Below are 24,689 nucleotides of genomic sequence, written 5' to 3' on the forward strand. Positions count from 1 at the left end.
GTTATTTTGTGTATATTTAGTAATAGCATAGAATTGTTAATTCATCGATAGAAAAGACAAGAAATATATATATAATAAATGCGACAAAAGTTGAAGTTAGGGAGGAGCAACAGCACCCACCTCGTTGTTGTGTCTCTTGAAGGTTAAGACGTCAAGAATTAGGTGTCAGGTTTCCCACTCGAATGTGGATAACATAGTGGCTTCTCTTTATTTCCTGTCTGTCAACTCCTATCTCCTCTCAAAAGAATATATATACATTTGCTTTTTTATTATCCCTCATACTTCTTTTTCAATACCCATTTTCCACTTGTGATTTTCTTTTATCATATAACAAATTCATTACTTTAATTTTTGCAACGATCTTCAGTACTTTATTTTTAATGACATCGGATGAGGTGATAAATCGAAAAATAAAGATAACATAACTATGTATAATCCTTACTCCATTTGCTTTGACAAATTCTCCAACCAAACTTTGTCTTCTAAAAAGTTTTGTTTCGTTACAACGATGATAGGGATGAGCAATATGTCAGCTCGATTGTTTGATATATCTAAACAACCAAATTCTTGTATAGATTGGAGTAATACAAAAATGTCAAGTTGGTTGAATCCTTACATCTTCGTTATTATTAATTGCTTGCCATATAATTTTTTAAAAACATTATTTTACATTCCCCAAAGATATGGGACCCATTCTACGTCTTTTTGAGCACACGTGCGCCCCTTGGTTTGATATCTGTGTCACTCCGTAAATTTTTTTATATTATAATGTTTTATTTATACATTTCCCCAAGAAAATTTTCCTTCTAAACAATAAATTTGTGAACAGAAGAAGTGAAGTATTTGAGCTAGTCGAGCAGTCGCGTGGCTCTTATCTTCGTAAAATTTTTTTATAGAAATAACACTAACATAAACTATATTATTACACAATTAAAATTCCAGAATGTAAAGTAAAACACACATTTGAATCAACGGAGACTCTTCAAATGGAGGAGAATCAATAAAATTGAAGACAGATTCGGAGTAACGGTATAATACCTTCTTAATTTCATATTACACGTATAGTGTGTAATCATTTTCTTTTCTCTTTTTCCCCAAAAATATTCATAATTTCTATTCCATTTGTCTTACTTTATTCAACCTTTTACAAATTCCTAAGAAAATATTTTTGTATCCAATTGAGGCACGAAGCTAGCTGGGAACGAGGCAAATTCGATGTTCCCCTGGTTTACTAAGACAGCGAACCGGTTGAGGACGACGACGACCGGTTCACTGCCACAGCCAGTTTCCCGATCCTCTCGACCAGCTCAGGAGACAGCATTTTCACCGGTTTCTTCTCCTTCTCCCGTCGGAAATCGAAACCAAGAGCATCCGAAACCTCTTCGGAGCTCCACCCGGATTTCAGGAGCGTATCTGATAACCGATCCGCTTTCAGCAGCAAAGCATCCAACACGGCCTTGTTATCCACCATGACCATCTCGCCTTCGAAGAACCCGGATGCCGATACGTGGATGATCTCCGAGACGTCGGATTCCTTCCAACCGCCTTGTTTCAACACCGACCCGATTTCGGTCACGTATTCTTCGACCCATTTGGGCATTTCGGATCTTGGTATGTCGCGGTACCTGTCGGGTGATGATGAAGATGAAGAGGATGAGTTAGAGTTCCTCTGCCGGCGATCCACTGCGGCGTCGCTCCAGAACTCCACCCACCGTGGCGTCCGCCCGCCGGAGATCGTGTCAAGGCTTCTCCTGGAGAAGCTGCTCGATGATCCAGCTGAGTTCAGCTCGCTTCCTGAGCGGTGGGATGATAGAATACTTGAATCCCGGCTCGGTTTGAAGAGAGAGGATTCGCGATCAAAAAAGTCTGACAAATCAAACCCGCAACAGAAGATTCTGTTCTCATCTACGTAGAAAATAGGGTTTCCTGCCAAACAAGGGTTGCAAGGGATGTAACAACGGTTGAAGACGGGGATCAAAAGCGGGGCCCGTTTGAGAGCGTTTCGGGCTATCTTCAGGGCCTTCTCCGGGTTGGACGGACGCGGGCCCCACGACTTAGACCATAGAACATTTCGAGCTACGTGGAAAGAGATTGAAGCAACGGGAAGTTCAATGGAGGTCCGGAGGTGAAGCTTGGCCGAGCCCGATGACCGCCAGTTGGGAAACCCGGTCCCCACGGGCAAACCCAATGACAGAACCGCTTTCAGGTCCGGTGGGAATGCAAACCCGAACTCGGCTTCGGCTAACGCGAACTCCGACACCGATAAACCAGCTTGGACTCTAACACCCGAGCTCTTCAAATGGCTGATCACTTTCTCCGCCAACGTCGAGAAAGATAGGAGGCTTTTGCGCGGCGTGGACGGAGCGGAAGAAGCGGCGCGTGCGGATAGACGGCGGAGTCCGGCCACGTGGGAAGCGTTCAGCCCGGCCATCCTCCTGTCCACATCAACATTCTAGGGAGATCGGGTCTTTAACAACAAGGAAAAGAAGAAAAGAATCCAGATTTCGGTTGTTGATCTCAAACTTTGCCGGAGAATCGAAGATTGGGTTTCTTTGCGAAAGTGGGAAAGGGGGAAACTAGAGCAAAGTTTACAGTGAAGTGCAAACAGGGCAAACCAAGAAAAAGAGATGGATTTATAGCAAAGCCGGTGGATAGGGAGCCGCTTTAAGTTTTTTGATCTTTTCCATTTTACAATCTGTTTTTTTATTAATTAATTTATTATAGTATTAATTGTGGCTAATTGTTTTATTTTCTCGAAATTAAATTTAAACACAAACGAATTTGGTAAATCTATTTGTCACATTTTAGAATTCTAACTAAGGTTGCAAATTGAATGTAATATCCATAACATATGCAAATATATGTACGAAAATGCATGTCATCATTTTTCTATATATCAATAATTTCATGCAATTGCACGATAAATATGATTTACTATTATCTATAATTTTCATATATTTATTCGATATGATTCATAAAATAATCACGATAATTATAAAAACGTGATTTCCATGTATATCATGATAATAAACTTCAAAGATTTATTCGTCCATCTTCTATGACATAAATCTTTATATAATAAATAGCATATGTTTTTATCGTTTATCACAGGTAACATTTAGGGAATGTCTGGTTTCTAATTAGCCAAACTAATGTATTTTGAGACTTGTTGATGGCGGAGCTTCTTGACTATAATACGCAATAACATTTCAAATAACAAAGTGGACGACTTATCATGACACTTTTTTTATGATTATTTTCCTCTTTTAGTAAATATATAAATGTCTACATAATTTAAAAATTCATCATGAAAATATACATAATTACATGTCAAGTCCGGTGATACATTAACATGTCGGAGTTGTACATTTAATTTATTATCAAGAATTTTGGACGAAAATATCAAAATACACAATTTTTTTTTATTATTATTCAAAGAGCCCTGCATTAATTACGGTATGTCTGGTTACCCTTTTATTATTATTTTCCATACGTNATATATGAACGAAAATTCAAATACCTTTTATGTAGTTTCGGCATATTCACATGCTGCTATCAAGAAATTTAGTGCACCAAAAATTATTAAACGTTAAGAAAAATGTATTATTTTCGTGATACATATTTGTATTTTTCGATTTTGATCTTAATAATGAAATTTTTTTTATATGTCACATTGGTGACACATCAACATCGAGTAAGATATTATAATAAAAAAGTATCATTTATAATTTATATTAAAATGTATTAGTACTGTGCCTTTTTATTGAGTTTTATTTATTAAATCCATTTAATAAAATCAGGATTCCTTGCTGGCAAGTGGTTTCATAATTAATGTGGTACAAATTCGAAAGCTTTAGGGAAATTGCATGTCTGGCAAATTTATTTCATTAAATTGTGACACTGTCACTTATTCAACCTAAGCACGTGACACAAACACTGACAATTTCCGAAACCATAAATTATATATTTTTTTCTTCTTTTTTAATAATTGAAAATTTTGAATTTGAAGCACACATCATTTGACTTTTGATGTCACATGTAAGATGCAGAATTTTATTGAGAGCGATATAAGGGAATTCATGTAATAATAAAATAATAATTTGATCAATATATTATAATAATAATAATAATAATAATAATAATAATAATAATAATAATAATAATAATAATAATAATATACAATAGCGAAAGGTCAACGTATTTTGAAATTACTGTCATCCAGGGTTCCGTTTAAATTTATTTTATATTATTTTCATCTAAATTATATAATAAAAAATTTTCTCCATTATCTCAAAAATATAGTTAAGTTTTTACGTTTAGAAACAATTTCTCTTATTATTTACTGATATATTCATATTAACAAATTTTTTGTAACTATTTTTTAATTAATTAAATAAAGATAAAATTTGAAATTTGTTGTAAACTATTTCTGAAACTTTCTTAATTCGTGAGAAAAATCAAACAAATATATATGTGTAGGATGTAGAAAGTATTGTTCTACTCGAACTATCTTCTCATTTACCTAGATAGTTCACGCTACATTGAGAGCCCATAAAAAAATGTATTTGAACTACAATTTTAATGTGATATTGTATCTGCAAAAATGTAAAAAAATAAATAAATGTGACGCTTCTACGTAATTTCTGAATGATAGACATGAGTTTGCACCTTAAATAATTCATTCTGACACGACCTCCAAACTTAAATACCTAAATTTATTCTTAAACTAAATCTTTTATTCGATGTGAGATCATATGTTGATATGAATATACATATACATAGGTTTATTTGTGTTTTTTATGTGGATTAATAAAATTATTTAAAAAATTAAATTTCTCTCCGTTTGGCTCATATTTATTAATGGGTGTTTTAATAGGATATCAAAATTCATTGGAAGTAGATAATTTATTTAATGAATAAAAATAAATTAGTAAAAGAATCGATAAAATAATAAATATAGACAATGAATTACGTATTTGGAACTAGAACGATTGAAACAAAACTCATCTGAGACGGTCTGATATATCAATTTTGTAAGACGGATATTCTATTTGAGTCATCAATGAAAAAATATTATTTTTTATGCAAAAAGTTTTACTTTTTGTTATAAATATGAATATGGTTGACTCATCTCACGAATAAAGATATGTGAGACCGTCTCACAAGAAACCTACTAATTGATTAATTCCGAACACATAATTAATATTAATTAATTATGCTTTGTCCCTTGAAATGAAGCAAATGTATCTATACGATGGATTTGTGGGTGCAATTAATTGATTTCATTGCCAACCGTTATTATCAATCAATGCTCTTACAAAAGAGTGATGAAAAAGGAAGCAAGAGATTGCAACTAAACCAAAAACTGAATACATCGAGAAAATGAAGGACATGGGATTTAGGTTTGTAGGGATTCAGAAAATTCGATGGACCAAGCTTTACGCTTACCAACCTACAAAATGTTCCATTCAAATTTTAAAACAATATAAAATAATTTATATAAGAATATTAATTTCCTGTTTCAAAAAAAAAATTTTCCTATACAATTTTTTATAAAATATTTTAAATATAAATGTGGTCATGTGTACGTATATATTAGTTGAATGGACTATTCAAATGTATATCTGGCCTCATTATCTGCGCCATTAAACGACTAGTAATTGCTTACATACGGAAAACTATATTTTCAACCATAAATTCATTATCAACCAAGAAAAAACGAGATCTAAATTGTTAAGATTGAGATTTGGACTTAACTCAACCTCAAAAGCTAGCTCAAAGAGGGATTTGTCTAAGTCCATATATGCAACTCTCGGGTATTTTACCCAACCGATGTGGGACAACTAACACATCCTCTAACGCCCAGAAATGAATATCTAAAGCGTGGAGTTTACAAATGACCCAATTATGGACAACACATGTGGCTCAACTATGGACAGTCCAACACATAGCGATTGAATTTGAGCTCTGATACCATGTTAAGATTGAGACTTGGACTTAACTCAACCCGACCTAACTCAACCCTAAAAGCTAGCTCAAGGGGGAAAGATTGTCCAAGTCCATATATGCAACTCATATGTATTTTATTCAACCGATGTAGAATAACTAACAAAAATTATATTTTCAACACTAGAATTAAAATTAGCCTAAAAAAATTAAACCCGATGAAGAATTGGTATGCGGGGTTACATGAAGACAACATTAAATCCAAGAGATTAATTTTTTTTAATTATGGTGATAATATTATAATCAACAAATTGATTAAAATTTAAAATATCATATGTATATAGGATAGAGTGAATATAATGCCACCATCGATATACATTTCAAGGAATACAAGCGTGCTTATAAGCGTAATCAGGTAATTTTATATATAGTATATTGACCTCCCCTAGCTAGGTTAGTTAGGAACGATATCAGCTAGGTAGTCAAGCCCATTCAATGAGTGGCAATTAATTTTTTTTAATAACTTTCTTGAACAAATTTAAAGTGTGTAAAGAAAAAAAAATGAGAATATATTTGGAATTCAACTAAACCTTATATTGGAAATACATGATGAAGACCATGAGCTTATAAGTTGAAGATATATTCATTGGTATAAGATATTTTGGATGATGTTCGAAAACAAATCTATGAGAAGTTATGCTCAAAGTGGATAATATCATATCATTTTGGATATATATGACTTCTATTATATAACAAGTGATATCAGAGTTATGGTCGAGATCGAGTCATGTGTGTGGAATCATCGAATATTTAAACGAACGATGTGAGAACTTCCAGTAAATACGTGATGAGATTGAAGTAAACGATGCTCAAAGTATTTCGCGTAAGGCGTGCGCTCCCAACGCGGTGGAGAGAAGTGACCTCGAGGATCGACGGATTGGTTTGAGGGGAGGTCCAGATCATGAGAAGAATGACGATCTTTCGTTTGATGGGAGGATTGTTGGTAATTCAACCAAAATCTCACATTGGAAATATGTGAGGAAGATCACAAGTTGATATGATGAAATGATATCCACATTGATATGATGTATTTTGAGTAAAGTCCCAAAAAAAAAAATCAATAAGATTTTATGGCCAAAGTGGATGTAACATACTATTGTGGAATTATGCATGACTTCCATTGTACAATAGAACCGATGAAAGACTCTTATGTCTATCTGAGTATTTATAAATAATTTTTATAATATACATTTTCTCATTAAAATTTCAAGACGTTAGCAAATTTTTTGAAATGTTTAAATTATATGGGTTCGATAGTCGATGACTTACATCAAAATTTTATTATAAGTTATCTGACATCAATATTTTAAGTTTATGATAAAATTTTGATTTTAAGATTCAATTGTAATAAACATTTTTCCCAACTAAAAAATGATATCGGCTCGATAAAGCTTGAAAAGGTGAGAATGAATTGGGATTCATTACTCGCTTCGTTTTATCCAAGATGGACTAAAGATCACAAAACTAATTAATTTAAGATAATGAAGAAGAGGCAAATGATGGATTGAATTATTTTAATAAAAGGCGTAACAGATATAGAACCCGACTTTAGATTGGTAGGGTACAAGTAGAATGGGCGACGATATCTACTAAGCACCAAACATGTCGTGTTAAACACGCTTTTATTGGATAATATAAACCACGATGGAAGAAGCGTTTTCCAACCACGCTATGCTAAAAACACCAAACTTGTCATACATGTCCTCTTTACACACAATATGTGCATGTATAGTCGATATTTTTCGTACATGTTTTAAATAAAAAAAATCGAATCATAAATTTAAATGTCAAGTTTATTTATAAAATTTGAAAACAAATAAAATTTTACCTTGAAAAAATCAATCATAAAAATGATGGGGAGAGTGAAAATTTTAAAAGTTTAATTTAACAAACTAACATTCATAAAAATTAAAGATGGTGCGGTAATTTATGATTCGTTTGTGTTATATTTGATATTGAATTATAATTATAATATATTTATGATTAACAATAAATTTAGATATACATCACATCCTTTTCATAATAAGATAAGATTAATATTATTTTTAAGTTTTCAAAGATAATAAACTGTAAAAAAATTCATAACAAGATAAGATTAATCCTAAAATAATATATACATACTATTTAAGTTGAGTGGCCTCCCTATCAAGATATCCAACTTTCAATTGGAAAGATTACGCACGGCAAGTAGGGACTACCACTAGTAAATAAACCAACCCTCGTGCGCTAATATATTTTTTTAGTGATGCGATGCACGCGTGTGATATGTGCAGATAGAATAAAGTTAAAAGTGGCAGGTGCTCTAAGATTTTGTTTGCAGACAATATTTCTTTAGGGTAACAAATCCTTTTGGTACTGCAATGGCACTCGTAAGAGCTTTCGATTCAAAGGAACAGGCCAAGATTGTTTATTCATAGCCCACATGAGAATATGGGCTTCATATTTATAGCCCGCATAAGAAAAGATCGGGTTTGCATTTGAAATCTCTCCAATCATATTTGGGTCATCCATGAAAAAATATTATTTTTTATGCTAAGAGTATTACTTTTTATTGTGAATATCAGTAGGTGTATTACTTTTTATGCTAAGAGTATTACTTTCTATTGTGAATATCGATAGGGTTGACCGTCTCACAGATAAAGATTGGTGAGAGAGTCTCATAAGAGACCTACTCAAATAGTTCAATCGGCCGAACCGCAAAATGTTATATGATATAAAATAATAATATAATATAAAAATAATATATTTAAAATGTTAAACATTGAATATGTATATAAGGATAAAATATATATATTTATCGAAGTATAAAATCTAAATAAGATACATATAATCAAATATAATTAAATATGTACATAGACAAAATAAATAAATCAAAATAAGCTCTAATATAGTAAATTTGAAATAGTCATATATATGTATAATTAAAAATTAAATTAAAAAAATCTATCAAGATATTATGTTGGGATGAATTCAAAATAGAGTAAATTTGATATAGAGTGAATTTTTAAAATATAAAAAAAATCCAAATAATCATATATGTACAAATATTAAGGTTATAACATCTTAATTTAAAATACAATAAATTTGAAATTTACTTAATTTTTTTCATCCAAGCGTTTCAAATCTATCAATATATTATATTGGGATAAATTCATATGTGTAGCTAGAGTAAAAAGTCAACATAGGTGGATCAATATATCCATAATCAATCATTTCAAAAAGGAAAAGATCCATAATCAAATTTCAATGAAAGTGTGTACAAACTTTATTTAATCTTTTTCCTCGTAACGGTCAAAACTTTACACTATGCGATTAAGAATTAGGTTAATACTCATGCGATGCTCATGATTCGGCTTCTTGTATGATGTTGGTGATGTCTAAAATCATGTAGAGAATTACTTCGATTAACAGGCATTAGGACATTGCCTCTATTCTAGATCCAACGCCTGCAATACATCGATCTAAGACCTACATGTTCAGACATGCATGCACCCCCAATAACCCCAAATCCATCGGGCCGTCAACACTACACTCAAACAACCAACCCCAAATGTCCCTTGAGTGTCTTGTTTTGACCTTGAAATCCTAGTTCGTGTCGAATATTTAAATCATTTAGCAAATGGCATGAATAGCTTGCTATCGGAGATCGGAAGGGTTGTAAGTTGCTCGGGAGTATCTAGTAGCGCTAGAAACCGGCCGCTTGTCTCAGGGTGTCACTTTCTTGTATACGTTTAATGTTTTCATACCATTTTAGACTGTGAGACCGTAAAAATTGGATTTAGGTTGCATTATTATTCTAATTCATATTTAGAATGAAATATGATGTATGTATCTGGTATGAAAGTAGTAATTTTTATGTGTCGATTCGAGTAAAAAATGAGTTCCACAAAATTCATAAGAGTTTTTTTTATACATATGTATTTATATACACAATCGACGGAGACAGGGGCGGAGGCAGCGGACGGAGTGGTCCGACTGGGAGTGGTAGTCTTATTGGTGTGCCGACCAACTTGTTAAAAACGTGCGTATGTTTTTTGACCGAGGGAATGGCGGCAATTCCCACACATGAAATGGAAAGGAAATCGAAATCGTTAGGTGCAAAAATCAAAATTCAACCACTTATATGTCACGTCGTACTTTACAAGCCCACCTTTTTCATTTTCATTTTTATTTTCATTTTTATTTTCAGGTCTTCCCCAGTCATTAATTACACCATCACTACTAAGATAAGGTTCTTCGAGAACAAGATTACCATATCACACGGTATTCTTATAATATAATATTTATTATCTTTGTTTTTCTAGAATAAAATTGAGATTAGCGAAACAGAGTTTTCTTGGTCAGTTTCATTACGCACCTTGAATGACAATATCTAAATTCTTTAATAAAAATTATTTAACAAAAGGTATTAATATTTCTTTTTTCAGAAAGGAAAATTTATTTTTCCAAAGAAAGTTCAGAAAAATACGAAAATAGCATTTACGAATTAATTGTTAGATTGGTTGTTTGTTTGAAAAGGCGTACCAAAATGCGTGTTGTTTCCATATGAATTAATTCTTAGGTAGACTGTCCCATTGCCGGTGCCCATTTTTTCCCTTTGTCTTCCATTATTTAAACTCCCCGCATTTAGGAATTCCCAGGCCCCAGATTTCTCCCAAGAAGTTATGGTTGATCTTCCCCTCTGTCGGGTCATTAGATCATCGCCAAAACAAGAAAAATTATCCGATGGGAACTGCTAAAATCTCGAAACACGATCTCGTTCGTTCTGGGTTTGGATTCTATTGCTGGGGTTGGGAATTCCTCACCGCCCTCTTGCTCTTTAGTTGCTGATTGATTCTTTCTTTTGTCTATCGAGAGATTTTGGTCTTTTGAGTGATCGATGACGCTGAGGTCGGTTCCGGCGCCGTTCTTGACGAAGACTTACGATTTGGTGGATGATCCGGAGACCAACGACGTGATATCGTGGAACGAGAGCGGGACGGCGTTTGTTGTCTGGAAAACAGCGGAGTTTGCCAAGGATTTGCTGCCCAATTACTTCAAGCACAACAATTTCTCCAGCTTCGTTCGCCAGCTGAATACCTATGTAAGTTTCTTGATCATCAGATGTTTGCTGAATTAGCCTCTGGCTTTTGCTCCTTTTCTTGCTGATTTCCGTCTTGGTTATATGAAAACTTATCGAAAAACTGTAATTTTGGTCGGTCTGTCAAATTTGGTAAACTAAGGTATTAAAGATGAGTTGGTTTGATATCAAGTTGTCAACTATCAAATAAAGAATGGTCTATTTTTTTCCCTTGCTTTTTTCTCTAAAATAATTGGAGTTTAATTTGACGTGCAAGTTTACGAGTTAAATAGTATTGTGCTTATAAATTTTTAATGTTTACTTTTATGTATGCTTCTTGCAAGATAAAGATTTATTAACAGAGAGATTTTCAAGATTCTAGTTATAACATTAAAAAAATGATCCAGCGTATTGATTTTTATGAAAAAATATGTCGGCAATTTATTTGCCCAAAAATTGGTATGCATGGATTACTTTCTTTGATTTTTGCCATCACATAGTGCGTGATCGAAATTATTTCTTGTAGGGTTTTCGAAAAACTATTCCAGACAAATGGGAATTTGCCAACGACAACTTCAAGAGAGGAGAAAGAGATCTCTTGACCGGAATCCACCGCCGTAAAATAGCTTCTTCACCAAACCCAGCCGGCGGGAAGGCCACAGCCGCCGATAACCAAAATTCACCGGCGATCTCCGGAGAAGATTTAGGATCAACCTCCACTTCATCTCCGAACCCCAAGAATCCCAGCTCACTGGGGATACAGGCTTTTTCTCAGCTCGCAGCTGATTTATCGGATGAGAATGACAAGCTGAAAAAAGATAATCAGACGCTGAGTTCGGAGCTGACTCAGACCAAGAAACAGTGCGATGAATTGATTGCTTACTTGAATCGGCGGCTGAATGTCTCTCCGGAGCAAATCCAACGCATTATGAAGCTCGGATGCGGGGCTGACGGTGGTGTGGTGGGTGGTCAAGGTTTAGATAGTGACGATTATGACGAACATGAGAATAGTATGAAACTGTTTGGGGTAGTTTTGAAAAGGAAGAGGGGTCGTGATGATAATATTAATTTTTCAGTGCCCCAAATGAAAAGTAGGGCTCCTTGGTTTAGGATTTCATCGTCACCTGAAAACAGCGGGAAGGTCTATAACTGACCACTCGATTAGTGACACGTGGAATTTGGTAAATAGTTCTAGGTTGTGACATTTGGTTGGGTAATAGAGTAAAATTCACATGAGCAAAATGTTTGCTTGAAAAATATTTTATTTTAAAATAGATAGAAGTTTTATTTTTAATTATCACACAATAATTCAAGAGGTGTCTATCTAATAGTGAAATTGAATTGATTATGTAGAATAATGTACAAAGTAAATGATTAGTCAATATTACGATGTAAAACATTAAAGTTGTACACTTTATTTTAATTATCTTCCAATCATCCCATCAAAAGCAAAAATTTGGGTGAAACGATATCACAGGTCGTATTTTGTGAAACGGATCTCTTATTTGGGCCATCCATAAAAAAATTATTAATTTTTATGCTAAAAGTATTACTTTTTATTGTGAATATCGGTAGAGTTGATTCGTCTCACAGATAAAAATTCGTGAGATCGTAAGACCTACTCCCCATCAAAATATTAGATTTTTTATTTTAATTTATCAAATAAATAAAATAATTTGTAATTAATATAACATTTGGTCAAAATTAATAATAAATAGTTGTCTAAAAAATATGCTTTAAAATGTATATTTTTATGGTGAAACTTAAAAAGAACAGTAAAGGTAATTTTGTCTAATTTAATGCAAAAAGTCAAAACGAAATATATTTAATAGGCTAAACTTAATTTTGGTTTATTATCCATCACAATATTTTTTTTAAAAAAATTTAAAATTACAGAAGAGGATTGACAATAATATTATTACTGTATTTCATATTATTTAATGCTATTAACTAATTTTGTTATTATTATTATTATTATCATCATCATCATTATTATTCTTAAATAATTTCTTATTAATGATCATAATTTAGTCGATGTATGTACTGTATGTATAAAATTAATAATAGTATTTTCTAAAAATTAAATCTTTTATATTTTGTTAATAATAATTAGCAAAAATATAATCTAAGCCATTCCTAAAAAAAAGGCATTTCACTAAATGATGAAGATGGAGTTTAAGCTTTCATGGCGAACTTAACCGGTTCCTCTCTGAGAAGCCATTTTCTCTACAACAGTTCAAATTTTGCCACCATTGTCCTTTCATTGTTTCCATGCTGCCAGAAGCGCCAAGATTTTAGGGCCTTGAACGCTTTATTAATTGTAAATGGATTGATTGAGCACCAATCTTTAATCAAACAATTTATTACCAAGTGTTGTCATCTGGGATTTCCGGATTTAGCTCTCTCAGCTTTCAAAACAATCGAAAAGCCGAGTCTTTCGCTGCAGAATCTGTTTCTTAGGAGTTTATGTGACAATGGTCTGTTCGGGAATGTGCTGAGTGTTTACGAAATGTGTCGAATTTCGGGAAGTCTTTCGGACAACTACACGTACCCTTTTGTGATCAAGGCATGCTCTGCGTTGAGTGACACTGGGCGTGGTGAATCGATGCATTGTCTCGTTACAAGGGATGGATTTGGGGGAAATCTTGTTGTGCAAACGAGCCTGGTTGATTTTTACTCCAAAGGTGGTGAAATGGATAACGCACGTAAGTTGGTCGATGAAATTTCTCAACCAGATGTGGTTACTTGGAACGCTTTGATTTCTGGATTTTCTTTTAATTCTTTTGACGATGAGGTTTTTCGGGTTTTTTATGAAATGAGATATATGGCAATGAGGCCTAACACTAGCACATTTGCTAGTTTGTTTCCGGTATGCTCGAAATTAGTAGCTTTCGATTTTGGAAAATCTCTTCATGGACTTGCTTATAAACTTGGATATGCAATGAGGGAGTCTTTAGTGCCTGCGCTGATTTCTAATTATGCTAATTGTCGGGACATGTTGGCTGCTAGAAATATTTTTGATACTTCGACATTCAAGAATGTTGTTATTTGGAATGCTATAATATCTGCTTATACACGGAATAATAAACCAGAGGATGCTATTGCTTTGTTTCAGAGAATGTTACTCGATGATATTAAGCCTGATGTAGTGACTTTTGTGTCTCTTATTCCTTCAAGTGAGAATCTCGGGTGCGTTTGTTATGTCGAGTCGCTTCATGCTTATGTAATGAAATTTGGGTTCACTACACAACTCTCTGTTGTCACGGCCCTTTTGTCAGTTTATGCAAAATTAGGAGATATTTATTCGGCTGAGTTACTTTTTTGTAACGTCAACCAAAGGAACCTCTTGTCGTGGAATTCCATGGTTTCAGCATATGCCAGCAACGGCCTTTGGAAGCATAGTTTGACTGCATTTCACGACATGCAGATGGATGGTTGTAAACCAGACGCAATCTCGATTATTAGTATCCTCACTGTATGCTCTGAATTGGAGGCAATTTTGCTGGGAAAATCCGCACATGCTTTTAGCGTTAGAACGGGGATTGATTCGAATCTTAATGTGTGCAATTCATTGATGGGATTTTATATTGATTGCCGTGAGTTGGCAGTTTCTTTTAGTATATTCGATAGAATGGCTCTCAAAAATGTTGTTTCATGGAACACCATGATTTCTGGGTGTGTGGATAATGGAGAATCAGAGAGATCACTGCTCCTATTACATCATATGAGGCTACAAGGTGTTGAGTTTGATTTGGTTTCCTTAATAAGCATTCTTTCATATTGCAATGAGTTTCAAAATCTAATCTTGGGGTCGGCCATTCATAACTATGCTATCAGGACTGGATTTGCAGATGATATTTCCGTAGCTAATTCTCTTGTCACCATGTATATAAACTGTGGACAGCTTGGAGCAGGAAGGTTACTCTTCAATGACATGCCTAATAAAAGCGTGGTTTCTTGGAATGCTATTTTGACTGGCTATAGATATCATAACTCACCGAAGGAGACTTTGGAATCGTTTATTCATATGATAAAGAAAGGTCACAGACCAAATTATGTAACCTTGCTGAACGTGTTACCTGCTTGTTGTACAAATCTTGAAGGTAAATCTATCCATGCTTGCATTTTAAGACTTCAAATCCCTCTAGAAACTAATCTTCTCACGTCTCTCATAATCATGTACGGTAAATTTGGAATTTTCGCTTCATGCTTGGCGCTGTTTCACGAGGGAGAGAAAGGGAGCATTTCCTCGTGGAATACTGTTCTATCTGCATACTTACTTTCAAAGAATGCCAGAGGGGCAGTTGCCTTCTTTCGTGATTTACTTCGGAACAACATTGAGCCTGATAATATAACTATTCTGAACCTCATTTCAGCTTGTCGCCACCTGCAGAACTTACATATATCAAACTCTATATTGGCTTTTGTGGTACAAAAGGGATTTGATAAAGATGTTGCTATTAGTAACGCGTTGATTGATCTATTCGGGAAATGTGGAAGCATCCCTTCTGCAAAAACACTCTTTGATCTCTTGCCACAGAAGAACACAAAATCTTGGAGTATAATGATTAATGTGTGTGGTTTAAATGGGGATGGTGAATCTGCTTTGTCTCTTTACTCACAGATGAGGCTTCTAGGTTTGAAGCTGGATAAAGTAACGTACATGGGGATTTTATCAGCTTGCAGCCATTCTGGTTTAGTCCAACAAGGAAGGATGGTATTTAACTGTATGATACAAGATGGTGTATTGCCATGTATGGAGCATTATGCGTGCATATTAGACCTCCTTGGTAGAAAGGGCTATTTGAACGAGGCTCGGGATATTGTCCAAAATTTGCTTTGTAAGCCTTCGGAAAGTGTTCTTAAGTCCTTGTTAGGTGCTTGCTTGAGTCATGGAAATTACGAACTCGGAGAGGAATTTGGTAGGCTACTGCTAGAAACGAACTTGAAAGATCCTGGAGCATACGTGATTCTACACAATATCTACGCAGCAGCAGGAAAATGGCTGGATGCTGACAATGTGAGGTTGACCATGGAACAGAATCAATTCCATAAACCACTTGGCTTCAGTCTTATTGACGTTAATGCTGGAATACTCGATGTGCAATCATAACATCCAAAAGGATGGCAAACGAGCAGAGGACAAGAACTTGATTGTCGTCTTTCTAAATGTCGATGTGCAATCATAACATCCAAAAGGATGGCAAACGAGCAGAGGACAAGAACTTGATTGTCGCCTTTCTAAATGTTCCCACACAATTCAACGTCATAAGCATGGGCAGACTTGTTTGTCTCAGTTCTCATCGACAAAATTTGAATCCATAGGTGTCTGCAGGCTAAGTCATTAGTAAAACAAGGCATTGAGTTCGGCTGCAACGGCGCACGTGGGAAATGAACTGGGAACGAATCAACCTAGCAAAGTTAAAGCTCCATCCTGGCACAGCTTTAAGAGCACCATTCTGGCAAGTTTGTTTGCCATGTCATTCATGGTAATGTTTCTTGTTAGGGGTTGAGTTACCCTCCACGTATATCTAATGACCACAATTGTAATAAAAATTCTTTTATATGAGGTCAAGTATGGATTACATATATTGGAATTAATGATAAGCTTCAAATTGACACATGTTCTGTCATTAATATACTTTATTTTTTTGTGAAAGAAAAAGCAATATATTACTCTCGAGAATCGTTGAGTACAACTTCTTGAGCAATATATTACTCTCGAGAATCGTTAAATACAACTTCTTGTAGCCAAGAAGGAAAATCAGAATTCATCCAAATTACACTATAAGCAATCGAAGCAGCGAATTTCGCCAATTTGTGAGCTGCCCCCGGTTAGCTTATTTCCACATATTTGAATTCCCACAAAATCGTGCTCCGAAAGAAGCTTTTTGATTTGAATAATTACCAAAACCTCAGGGCCAAAGAACTCAATGGTAGCATTCACTGCTCGGATTGCTTCCAATGAATCTGAATACACTCGCACATTACGGATACTGAGTTGTTTACAAAGATTCGTTCCAGCTAGAATGATACTCGTGAAAACCGAGCCAGGATTGCAAATAGACGAGCCATAACCGCTAGTCTGTCCCCGGAATCTCGAATGATACCACATATTGAGAAACAACCCTTGATAATATTGATTCCCGCGTCTACATCCAATTGAAAATTCCCCACCGGAGGTTTATTCCATTTTTAATACTGCCAAGATAAATCTTCATTCTCCACAAATTAAAAACAAGTACGTATTATTTTCTTTCCAAAATATCTCATTTCTGAATTCTTACTGAACTTAAACTAAACCCGAATTGAGCCGAGTCAAATCAAATAAAGCTCTCCCAGGTACTATCCGTTTATCAAAAAGATTTAAACCTACTAAAATCAACTTTTTTTACTACTCGAATCAATTAAGTGATAAATATTCATGTATGTGTTGAACATAATTATACAAGTCAAAAAATCCGTTTTTGAGCAATAAAAGATGGATAAATAATAATTATATATACACATAGATGCAATCTGGATCATCTGCTGACATTCAAACCAATCCAAAGAGTTAGTTCTATATGTCAAGGGATACCTGTCGAAAACCCCTAAAAGCTCAAGCAAACGATGACTGCAAAAAAAAATTCCCCAAAAACAAGAGTTGGTAAAATGATTAATGAATGACAAATCTAAATAGACTAGTTCTATTGATTGTTAAGTAGAATCTAATTGTAAATATAAATCAAACATAATTTTGTGTTTTGTTAGAAATAAAATAAAATTATTTAATTGATCTACTACATATATAAATACATATAAAGTTTAATTTTTTATATAATTATTGGTGAGATTATTATTCAAAAGCCAAAAAAAAAAAAACCAAAAGATTAGATATAAATATGTCGAGAGTAAAAAATTGAAATAATAAGTACATTCGATTTTTTATTAATGAACTTTTTAACATAAAATTCAGAGCAAAAAATAATGTATAATCACGTAACTTATGAGTCGATATGATTATTGTTATGCATGACGAGGGCAATTGAGTTCATATATTCGAGTACATAAAAAAAAAAATGAAGAATAACATCATACAGACTTAAAATAATGGATTAATTCATGATCACCAGTTATCAGAATCTTATGAACGACGCACACCAAATTAGAAAATTCAAAAGCAAAAGATGCCGATCAAAAGCACACGTGAAGCTGCATTTCCCGAAAGTTGCTACCAGATTCTTCTACCACCTCTACAAATCCCTCACAAAGTTCTCCAATTATCAGTCATCACTCGCCAAATTTTATAGACCATACAGAACAAAAACCGAAAATCGATGGCGTTGATGTGCTTCATCGAAGTGTTGAATACGAACCGTGAGATGTCGGCGGAGGAATTCAAGGCGTGGCTCCGACGCTTTGATTTCGACGGAGACGGCCGTATCAGCCGCGAGGAGCTGAAGGAAGCCCTCCGCAGCCTGCACATGTGGTTCGGCTGGTGGAAGGCGCGTCAGGGGATGACAGCCGTCGATTCCAATCACAACGGCCATATCGATGGCGCGAAGGAGATGGAGAATCTGGTGATTTACGCGCAGAAGCAGTTGCACATGAAAATTTATGACGAGAACGACTATTACCGGTGATTCATGCACGCTTTTAACTGTAAAAAAATTTGGCTTGTGCTGGATTTGAATGCTATTGTGTGTTCTTTAATAAGCAGCATCATTTGAAATGGAAAGGAATTTCACGTTTTGTTTAAGACACGAGTAAGATTGGAAATAGGGATTGCATAGTTTGGACTTCAAAATTAATCCCTCTCGCCAACAATCAAAGCATATTTTTTTTATGATTTAAAATATTAAGAGTGATATAATTATACACTCACATATATAATATCACATCAAAACAGAGGCTAAAATTTTTAACCATTTTAAAAAATACCAGATAAAGATTTATTATTTTGTTTTTGAGTAGATAAAACATTTATTTAACTCATTAATTATTAAAAGGTAAAGTCGAAAACTTACCTTTACTGACCTGAGTCCTGACCATGGGCACTGCACGACATATTCTTTATATATCCACAAAGATGAAGATAAGAAGGAACCCAAGAAAGAAAATTCGTTGGCACGTTAAAATTATGGCTTCACGAAATATTCGAGCCGGTGAATGTTTGATTAACTGTTAAAAGAGTAATTTCTCAATATCAACATTTTTTCGAGTGAATATGTCACACTATATTTTTTCAATGTGATTTAACTGACTAACATAGTTAACAGAATATTTTGTTATTAGACCATGAATTTAATTTACCCGTGCACACCGAACCCAACAATTTATATATGTGTAATCAAGATATATTTATTTATGTATAAAAAAAATAGCTAATTGAATTACGATATTTTGATGGGGCCGTTGGATATATCAGCGGCACACATTCAAAAAAAAAAAAAGAATTTAACTGAAACAAAAATCTAAGAGAATAATTTAATTAATAAAAATGTAAGCAAATAAGTCTTCTGAGTAAAATGTTAATTAATTAATATTTATATTAATGATGATTTATAACAAAATTAAGAATATGTGGGGGTAATGTTTTATTATTTTAAAGATTATTAAAATATCAACAACAAAATATCTTACAAATTTGTGTACATATTATGAGTCTCTACTGACAAACAGCTTGCAGTGTTTGCTTTTATTATCTTTTGTCGTAGTTGGGACCATTAAGAAATTTCAACAATATTAAATGATCAGTTAAAATATTATGTTTGTTGTTCCTTTTATCCTATACCTAAGAAATCTAGTTAATTTTCATTTGATCGAGAGCTATTAATTCAAATGAATCATTAATGAAACTATAAGCAACAATGGTTTTGATGGGAAATTTTTTCAGTTTTGCGTTGTAAAAAAAATGTGCTATTTTATTAAATAATTTTGTAATATAGTGTAATCAACTTTATACTACAAACTAATAAGCTAGTGTGTTAGGATGAGTGCAAAAGTTAAAATGCGATTCTCGATTAGGTTAGCAATCGATGAAACGGTTCTCGTTCAGAACCTATATTTCGAACAACTTAGATTATTTCTAAGTGCTGAAATTTTTCGAGAAGACGTAACAAATCTTTGTAAAACGATAAGCTATTGTTCATAACATATACTTGATAAATTAGTGAGTGTGTGATCAAATGTGTGAAACTGATAACTTAAGAATGGTAGATTTGTTTCTGGATCAAAGTTCTCAGGTAAAATCATTTTACGTCTCTTTTTCTTTCATGAATGAAAGGATTTCATTAGAAAATTTTGAATTATATAATCTATTGTACATATAACATCATTTTAATCGACGTCTCAATCTCAGTTACATAAACACAATTTGTTAATATTATAAACCAGAACATAAATAATATAATTTCCGAAAACATAATTACCTAAAATTTTAAATTAAATCGAGTTCATGACAATATGTATTACTTTGATATATTTTTGCGGCTTTAGCATACTGGCATGTATTTCATAAATGATTGGTTATGTATATGCGTATCAGCCTATATTCGATGAGAAGTTATGTTTACAAACATTGGCAATGAATCTTATCAAACCATACTCGTGGTGCTTGACTTAATCAATGTGTATTGTCACATGGAAGCTACAAAATATTGAACATATATAATATGATCGTTTGGTTCGTAAAATAAGAAAATAAAAAAATATATATGTATAATATGATTCATTAAAAATTGATAGATACAAAAGTTTATGGCAAAAACTTGTGTGAGACGGTCTCACGGATCGTATTTTGTGAGACAGATCTTTTATATGGGTCATTCATGAAAAAAAATATTACTTTTTATACTAAGAGTATTATTTTTTATTGTGCATATTGATAGGGTTGACCCGTCTCACAGATAAAGATTCGTGAAACCGTATCACAAGAAACTTACTCAAAATTTATATAGTGTCATAGTTTATTATATGTTGTTTGGTGTGTGGGTTGATTGTTGGTTGAACAATTCATACTTATCTTAACAACCAAAAAAAAAAGTATATAAGAAATTGTTAGCTCTAATCCTATATATAACTCGAGCTGAACCGTTGATAAAGAAAAAATGTGTAATCAACTAATGTGTAATTATTTATGCAAAACGATGCATATAACAAAATCATATTATTAAAGAATAAAAAAAATTAATAATCATGAAATATTTAATTCAAGGGGTTGACAGTTGAATGAAAATAATCCATAAAAAATAATGTCCGAATCTCGTTTTTTCCTTGTTTTTTTTAAAAAAAAATAGGAATCTCTTATATTTTAATGTTTGTTAATTGTTAATTTGTTTTCTAAAATAATAATTTATAGATGCACATTAATAACGTGGACGATGGATAAGCTGTTATGGACAGCTCAGCGAGTGCAAACAGGTAAATACAAAAAGTCAAATGTTGCGGTCAACTGAGGCGATAACCCAGCTTTTAAAAGTTCTGTTTTACGAGTCACACGCACTCTCTAATTTTTACTTAAAAAGTACACACAACAATGACATCTCAACTCTCAAAAGACACCACAATTCAATCTCTTTTCAAATTAATTTTTCAGAACAATGGGGATATTTTAAACTTTAGATGCATGTTTGATAAAAGAAAATTTGTACTTTCAACATCTTCGTTTGGCTCGTGATGAAATGACAAATATGTTATATCATAGAGACACAAAAACTATATGAAACGATGTCATGCGTCAATTTCTTTGTAAGATGAATCCTCGATCCAACTCGAATGTCATGAAAAATATTATTTTTTATGTCCAAAGTATAACTTTTCACTGCAAAAGTATCATTTTCGTTAAGTATGTTAAATCGAAATATTAAATAATATATGTTGATTTGTGTGAATTATTATTTTTTATTTCAAAAATATTACACTTCACTACAAATGTAGACCATGTTGATTCATCTCAGATATATATAGATAATATAATGATTTGTAAATCTAATCTTTTATAAAAGTTGAGTCAAATGTTGAATGATATGTGATCAATAAACATCTCATCCTTCACATGTAATCGTGTATATATTAAACGTTAAGATGTCCTTTTAAATCATCATATGGAAATCAAACTACGATTTTCGTAATAATTTTCCAACAATCTCTTCTATGTCATTAAAACATATAATTCATATCATATAAATACAAATTTTCAAATATATATGTTTTCCCGATATAAATACCACAAACAAAGTCAAATAACATGTAATTGCACATAAAATTGATGTTAAAATAATTGAAACAAACTTTGCCAAAAACACTGGTCAAAGTATGTCACCATCCACCTATTCAGAAAGCCAATGAACCATAAATAAAAATTCAAAAAGAAACAACTGTAGTTGGTTGCATTTGCCAGCAAAGGGAAACTGTGACTCCCCTCCAAATCTGGTACTCGGCATCTTTTTATTTCAATCATACGTCAACTCATTCATCATTTAATCATCTGTCCTTTTAATTTAATGATGTCATCGCTTCTACTACACAAAAATATATATATATATACCCGTGACCTCCTTTTATTACTTCCATTCTTATCAATATTATCAACAAAAATGGGAATCTTCCTCCAATTTGTCACAATATATATGTATCTTCATTATACACGTGTATATATATATACACACGGTTTTGCTATGCTGTCTATAAAATGTATCAACGTATATGCTTATCAATGATATGATATTCATATCTTGGATTCGATATCACCTCATTGATAAACACAGTGATAAGCTTAGTTGATGGACAACTTAACAAAACAATATTGGTGATCAATTTTTTTACTGTGCAATGACATGACTTGAGATACATATGTGATATGTGCTTGGTTGTGCACCTGTAAAATCTGAGCTTGTGTTCATTTTGTGCATAACTCCAAATACATTTATCTACATATAAGATTTGAAAATTGAAATATAACAATGGGTACATGAAATATTATGTTCATCCCGACCAATTCCTTCAAAGTCCCGAAGCAAGCTTTGGTGATTATAAGATTCTTCACTGAATGCCAAATTACCACGTTTTGACAAAACCAATCACATCTGGAATCTAGACGACAACATACATGTCCGCTTATTCCATTAAAACTTGGATTTCCTCATTCATTTGACCCATAATCACATCATTAACAAAACTAATCAAAACCCATTTTCTTGTGGCCAAGATTTTGATACATAGAATAATAAACGACAAAGATTGTACCAGAAAGAAAAGGTCCCCCTCATCTGATATAAACACAAAACATCTACTGGTACACAGCAACAGTGGTAAAGGGACCCCCTGCGAAAAATTTATTAGAGAGAGTGGAGAATTCAATTCTTCTGCTATTTGAATTCCCACCTCGTGCTTTTGTTTGGGAGCTCCATGGCATGTTGGAGATGTACAACCAAAACTCAGAGCACCACAAAGGGATTAATAATCCTCCTCCAACGAGCCCAAGAATTTCCTTCTCCAATGATTTTCTTGAATCAACATCCCATTCTCAATCCCATTCCCGCTCCCAATCCCACATGATCAGACCTGCTGCCGCTGCTGCATACAGGGATGCGCCTGTTTCCTCGGATTTCGAGTTCTCTGTGAGTAATCACTCGATGATGAGTGCTGACGAGCTCTTCTTCAAGGGGAGGCTGCTTCCGTTCAAGGAGAGCTGCGGCAGCGGCAGCGGCAACAAGACGACCACGCTCAGGGATGAGCTTCAGAACGAAGAAAACGATGAAGATTTCTCGCTGAGGCCGCCGAAGAATCCGACGAGGTGGAAGGGTTTTCTTGGGCTTAAGAAATCTCACGTTGGTTTCAAGAAATCTTCTGATAAGGCTGAAGGGTCCGTTGAAAAGAGGCTTGGTTTGCATGAAGATGAACACTGCAGCAATAATTCACAGGTTGTATTTGGAAACAAGTTTCAGAAAATGTGACTGTATTTTTAGTCTTATTTTCCAAAGAAAACATTTTTGTTACTGCAAATATCGAGTTACAAGTAATTATATGAGAACAAAAATGGGATTTTGGGTGAATTTATGAATAAATGTGAGAAATTGTTTCTTTCTTTTTCTTTTTTGTGTTGACCTTGTTTAATTCTGATCCAGATTCTGCTTCTTTTTTTTTTCCTTGGTTTCAGGATTCAGATGAATGAGTGAATAAATTAGCAAAGTGACATGAATTGGAGCAACGGAGGATTAAAGTTTTTTCTAACTTTGGAAATGTAGATGGAAATTTTTTTGGTGGTTTAATTAATTTAGTATGTGGTCTCTCTTTTTATAATGTAATTTGCTTCACTTTCCATCTGCTTAATCTTGTCGAGGTTAATCGCATACAAAAATCTCTTTTACATTTCTTATATATATATAGATCCCTTTTTGTCAAATTAATTTGTTATTTAATAATATTTTCATATAATTTAAAGTTTTGGAAAAACGTTCAATGGAATTAAGCAACTGTTTGTACCAACTGGTATTTCTCATAATTGAATGAATATGCAATTTTGAAATAATGGATAAGTCAACAGTCAACACGACAATATCACAGAGAACTAATGCGTGTGCAGAGCCAAATAATTAATAAAATTAAATAAAATAATATTAAAATAAAAGGCAGAAAGTGC

The 24,689-nt window shown here is 33.4% G+C and overlaps 4 protein-coding genes across 4 annotated transcripts; 3 read left to right on the plus strand and 1 right to left on the minus strand.

The window, feature by feature from the left end:
• Window positions 1–1,087: 1,087 nt before the first annotated feature.
• On the minus strand, window positions 1,088–2,659 carry LOC140972370 (uncharacterized). Its single transcript, XM_073434815.1, has one exon. It carries the CDS (start codon window positions 2,429–2,431, stop codon window positions 1,232–1,234), a length of 1,200 nt encoding a protein of 399 aa, XP_073290916.1. The 5' UTR covers window positions 2,432–2,659; the 3' UTR covers window positions 1,088–1,231.
• Window positions 2,660–10,563: 7,904 nt separating this feature from the next.
• On the plus strand, window positions 10,564–12,393 carry LOC140974378 (heat shock factor protein HSF24-like). The gene is made up of 2 exons (XM_073437791.1): window positions 10,564–11,089; window positions 11,592–12,393. Exons 1-2 carry the CDS (start codon window positions 10,886–10,888, stop codon window positions 12,216–12,218), a joined length of 831 nt encoding a protein of 276 aa, XP_073293892.1. The 5' UTR covers window positions 10,564–10,885; the 3' UTR covers window positions 12,219–12,393.
• Window positions 12,394–13,198: 805 nt separating this feature from the next.
• LOC140974379 (pentatricopeptide repeat-containing protein At5g39350-like) lies at window positions 13,199–16,682 on the plus strand. Its single transcript, XM_073437793.1, has one exon. The coding sequence runs from the start codon at window positions 13,251–13,253 to the stop codon at window positions 16,176–16,178; it is 2,928 nt and encodes a 975-aa protein (XP_073293894.1). The 5' UTR covers window positions 13,199–13,250; the 3' UTR covers window positions 16,179–16,682.
• Window positions 16,683–21,429: 4,747 nt separating this feature from the next.
• LOC140972650 (uncharacterized) lies at window positions 21,430–24,416 on the plus strand. Its single transcript, XM_073435033.1, has 3 exons — window positions 21,430–21,469; window positions 23,351–23,970; window positions 24,207–24,416. Exons 1-3 carry the CDS (start codon window positions 21,430–21,432, stop codon window positions 24,219–24,221), a joined length of 675 nt encoding a protein of 224 aa, XP_073291134.1. The 3' UTR covers window positions 24,222–24,416.
• Window positions 24,417–24,689: the final 273 nt, after the last annotated feature.

This window comes from Primulina huaijiensis, chromosome 3 (assembly GCF_012295235.1).
Source record: "Primulina huaijiensis isolate GDHJ02 chromosome 3, ASM1229523v2, whole genome shotgun sequence".
NCBI classification, from domain to species: Eukaryota; Viridiplantae; Streptophyta; class Magnoliopsida; order Lamiales; family Gesneriaceae; genus Primulina; species Primulina huaijiensis.

Excerpts from the sequence above, each read along its gene's own strand:
- LOC140972370 (XM_073434815.1), bottom strand. The coding sequence starts at position 2,431 with ATGGCCGGGCTGAACGCTTCCCACGTGGCCGGACTCCGCCGTCTATCC.
- LOC140974378 (XM_073437791.1), top strand. The coding sequence starts at position 10,886 with ATGACGCTGAGGTCGGTTCCGGCGCCGTTCTTGACGAAGACTTACGAT. Across the intron at positions 11,090-11,591 it reads TTCGCCAGCTGAATACCTAT|GGTTTTCGAAAAACTATTCC; the intron begins GTAAGTTTCTTG and ends TATTTCTTGTAG.
- LOC140974379 (XM_073437793.1), top strand. The coding sequence starts at position 13,251 with ATGGCGAACTTAACCGGTTCCTCTCTGAGAAGCCATTTTCTCTACAAC.
- LOC140972650 (XM_073435033.1), top strand. The coding sequence starts at position 21,430 with ATGGATAAGCTGTTATGGACAGCTCAGCGAGTGCAAACAG. Across the intron at positions 21,470-23,350 it reads AGCTCAGCGAGTGCAAACAG|CAACAGTGGTAAAGGGACCC; the intron begins GTAAATACAAAA and ends ACTGGTACACAG.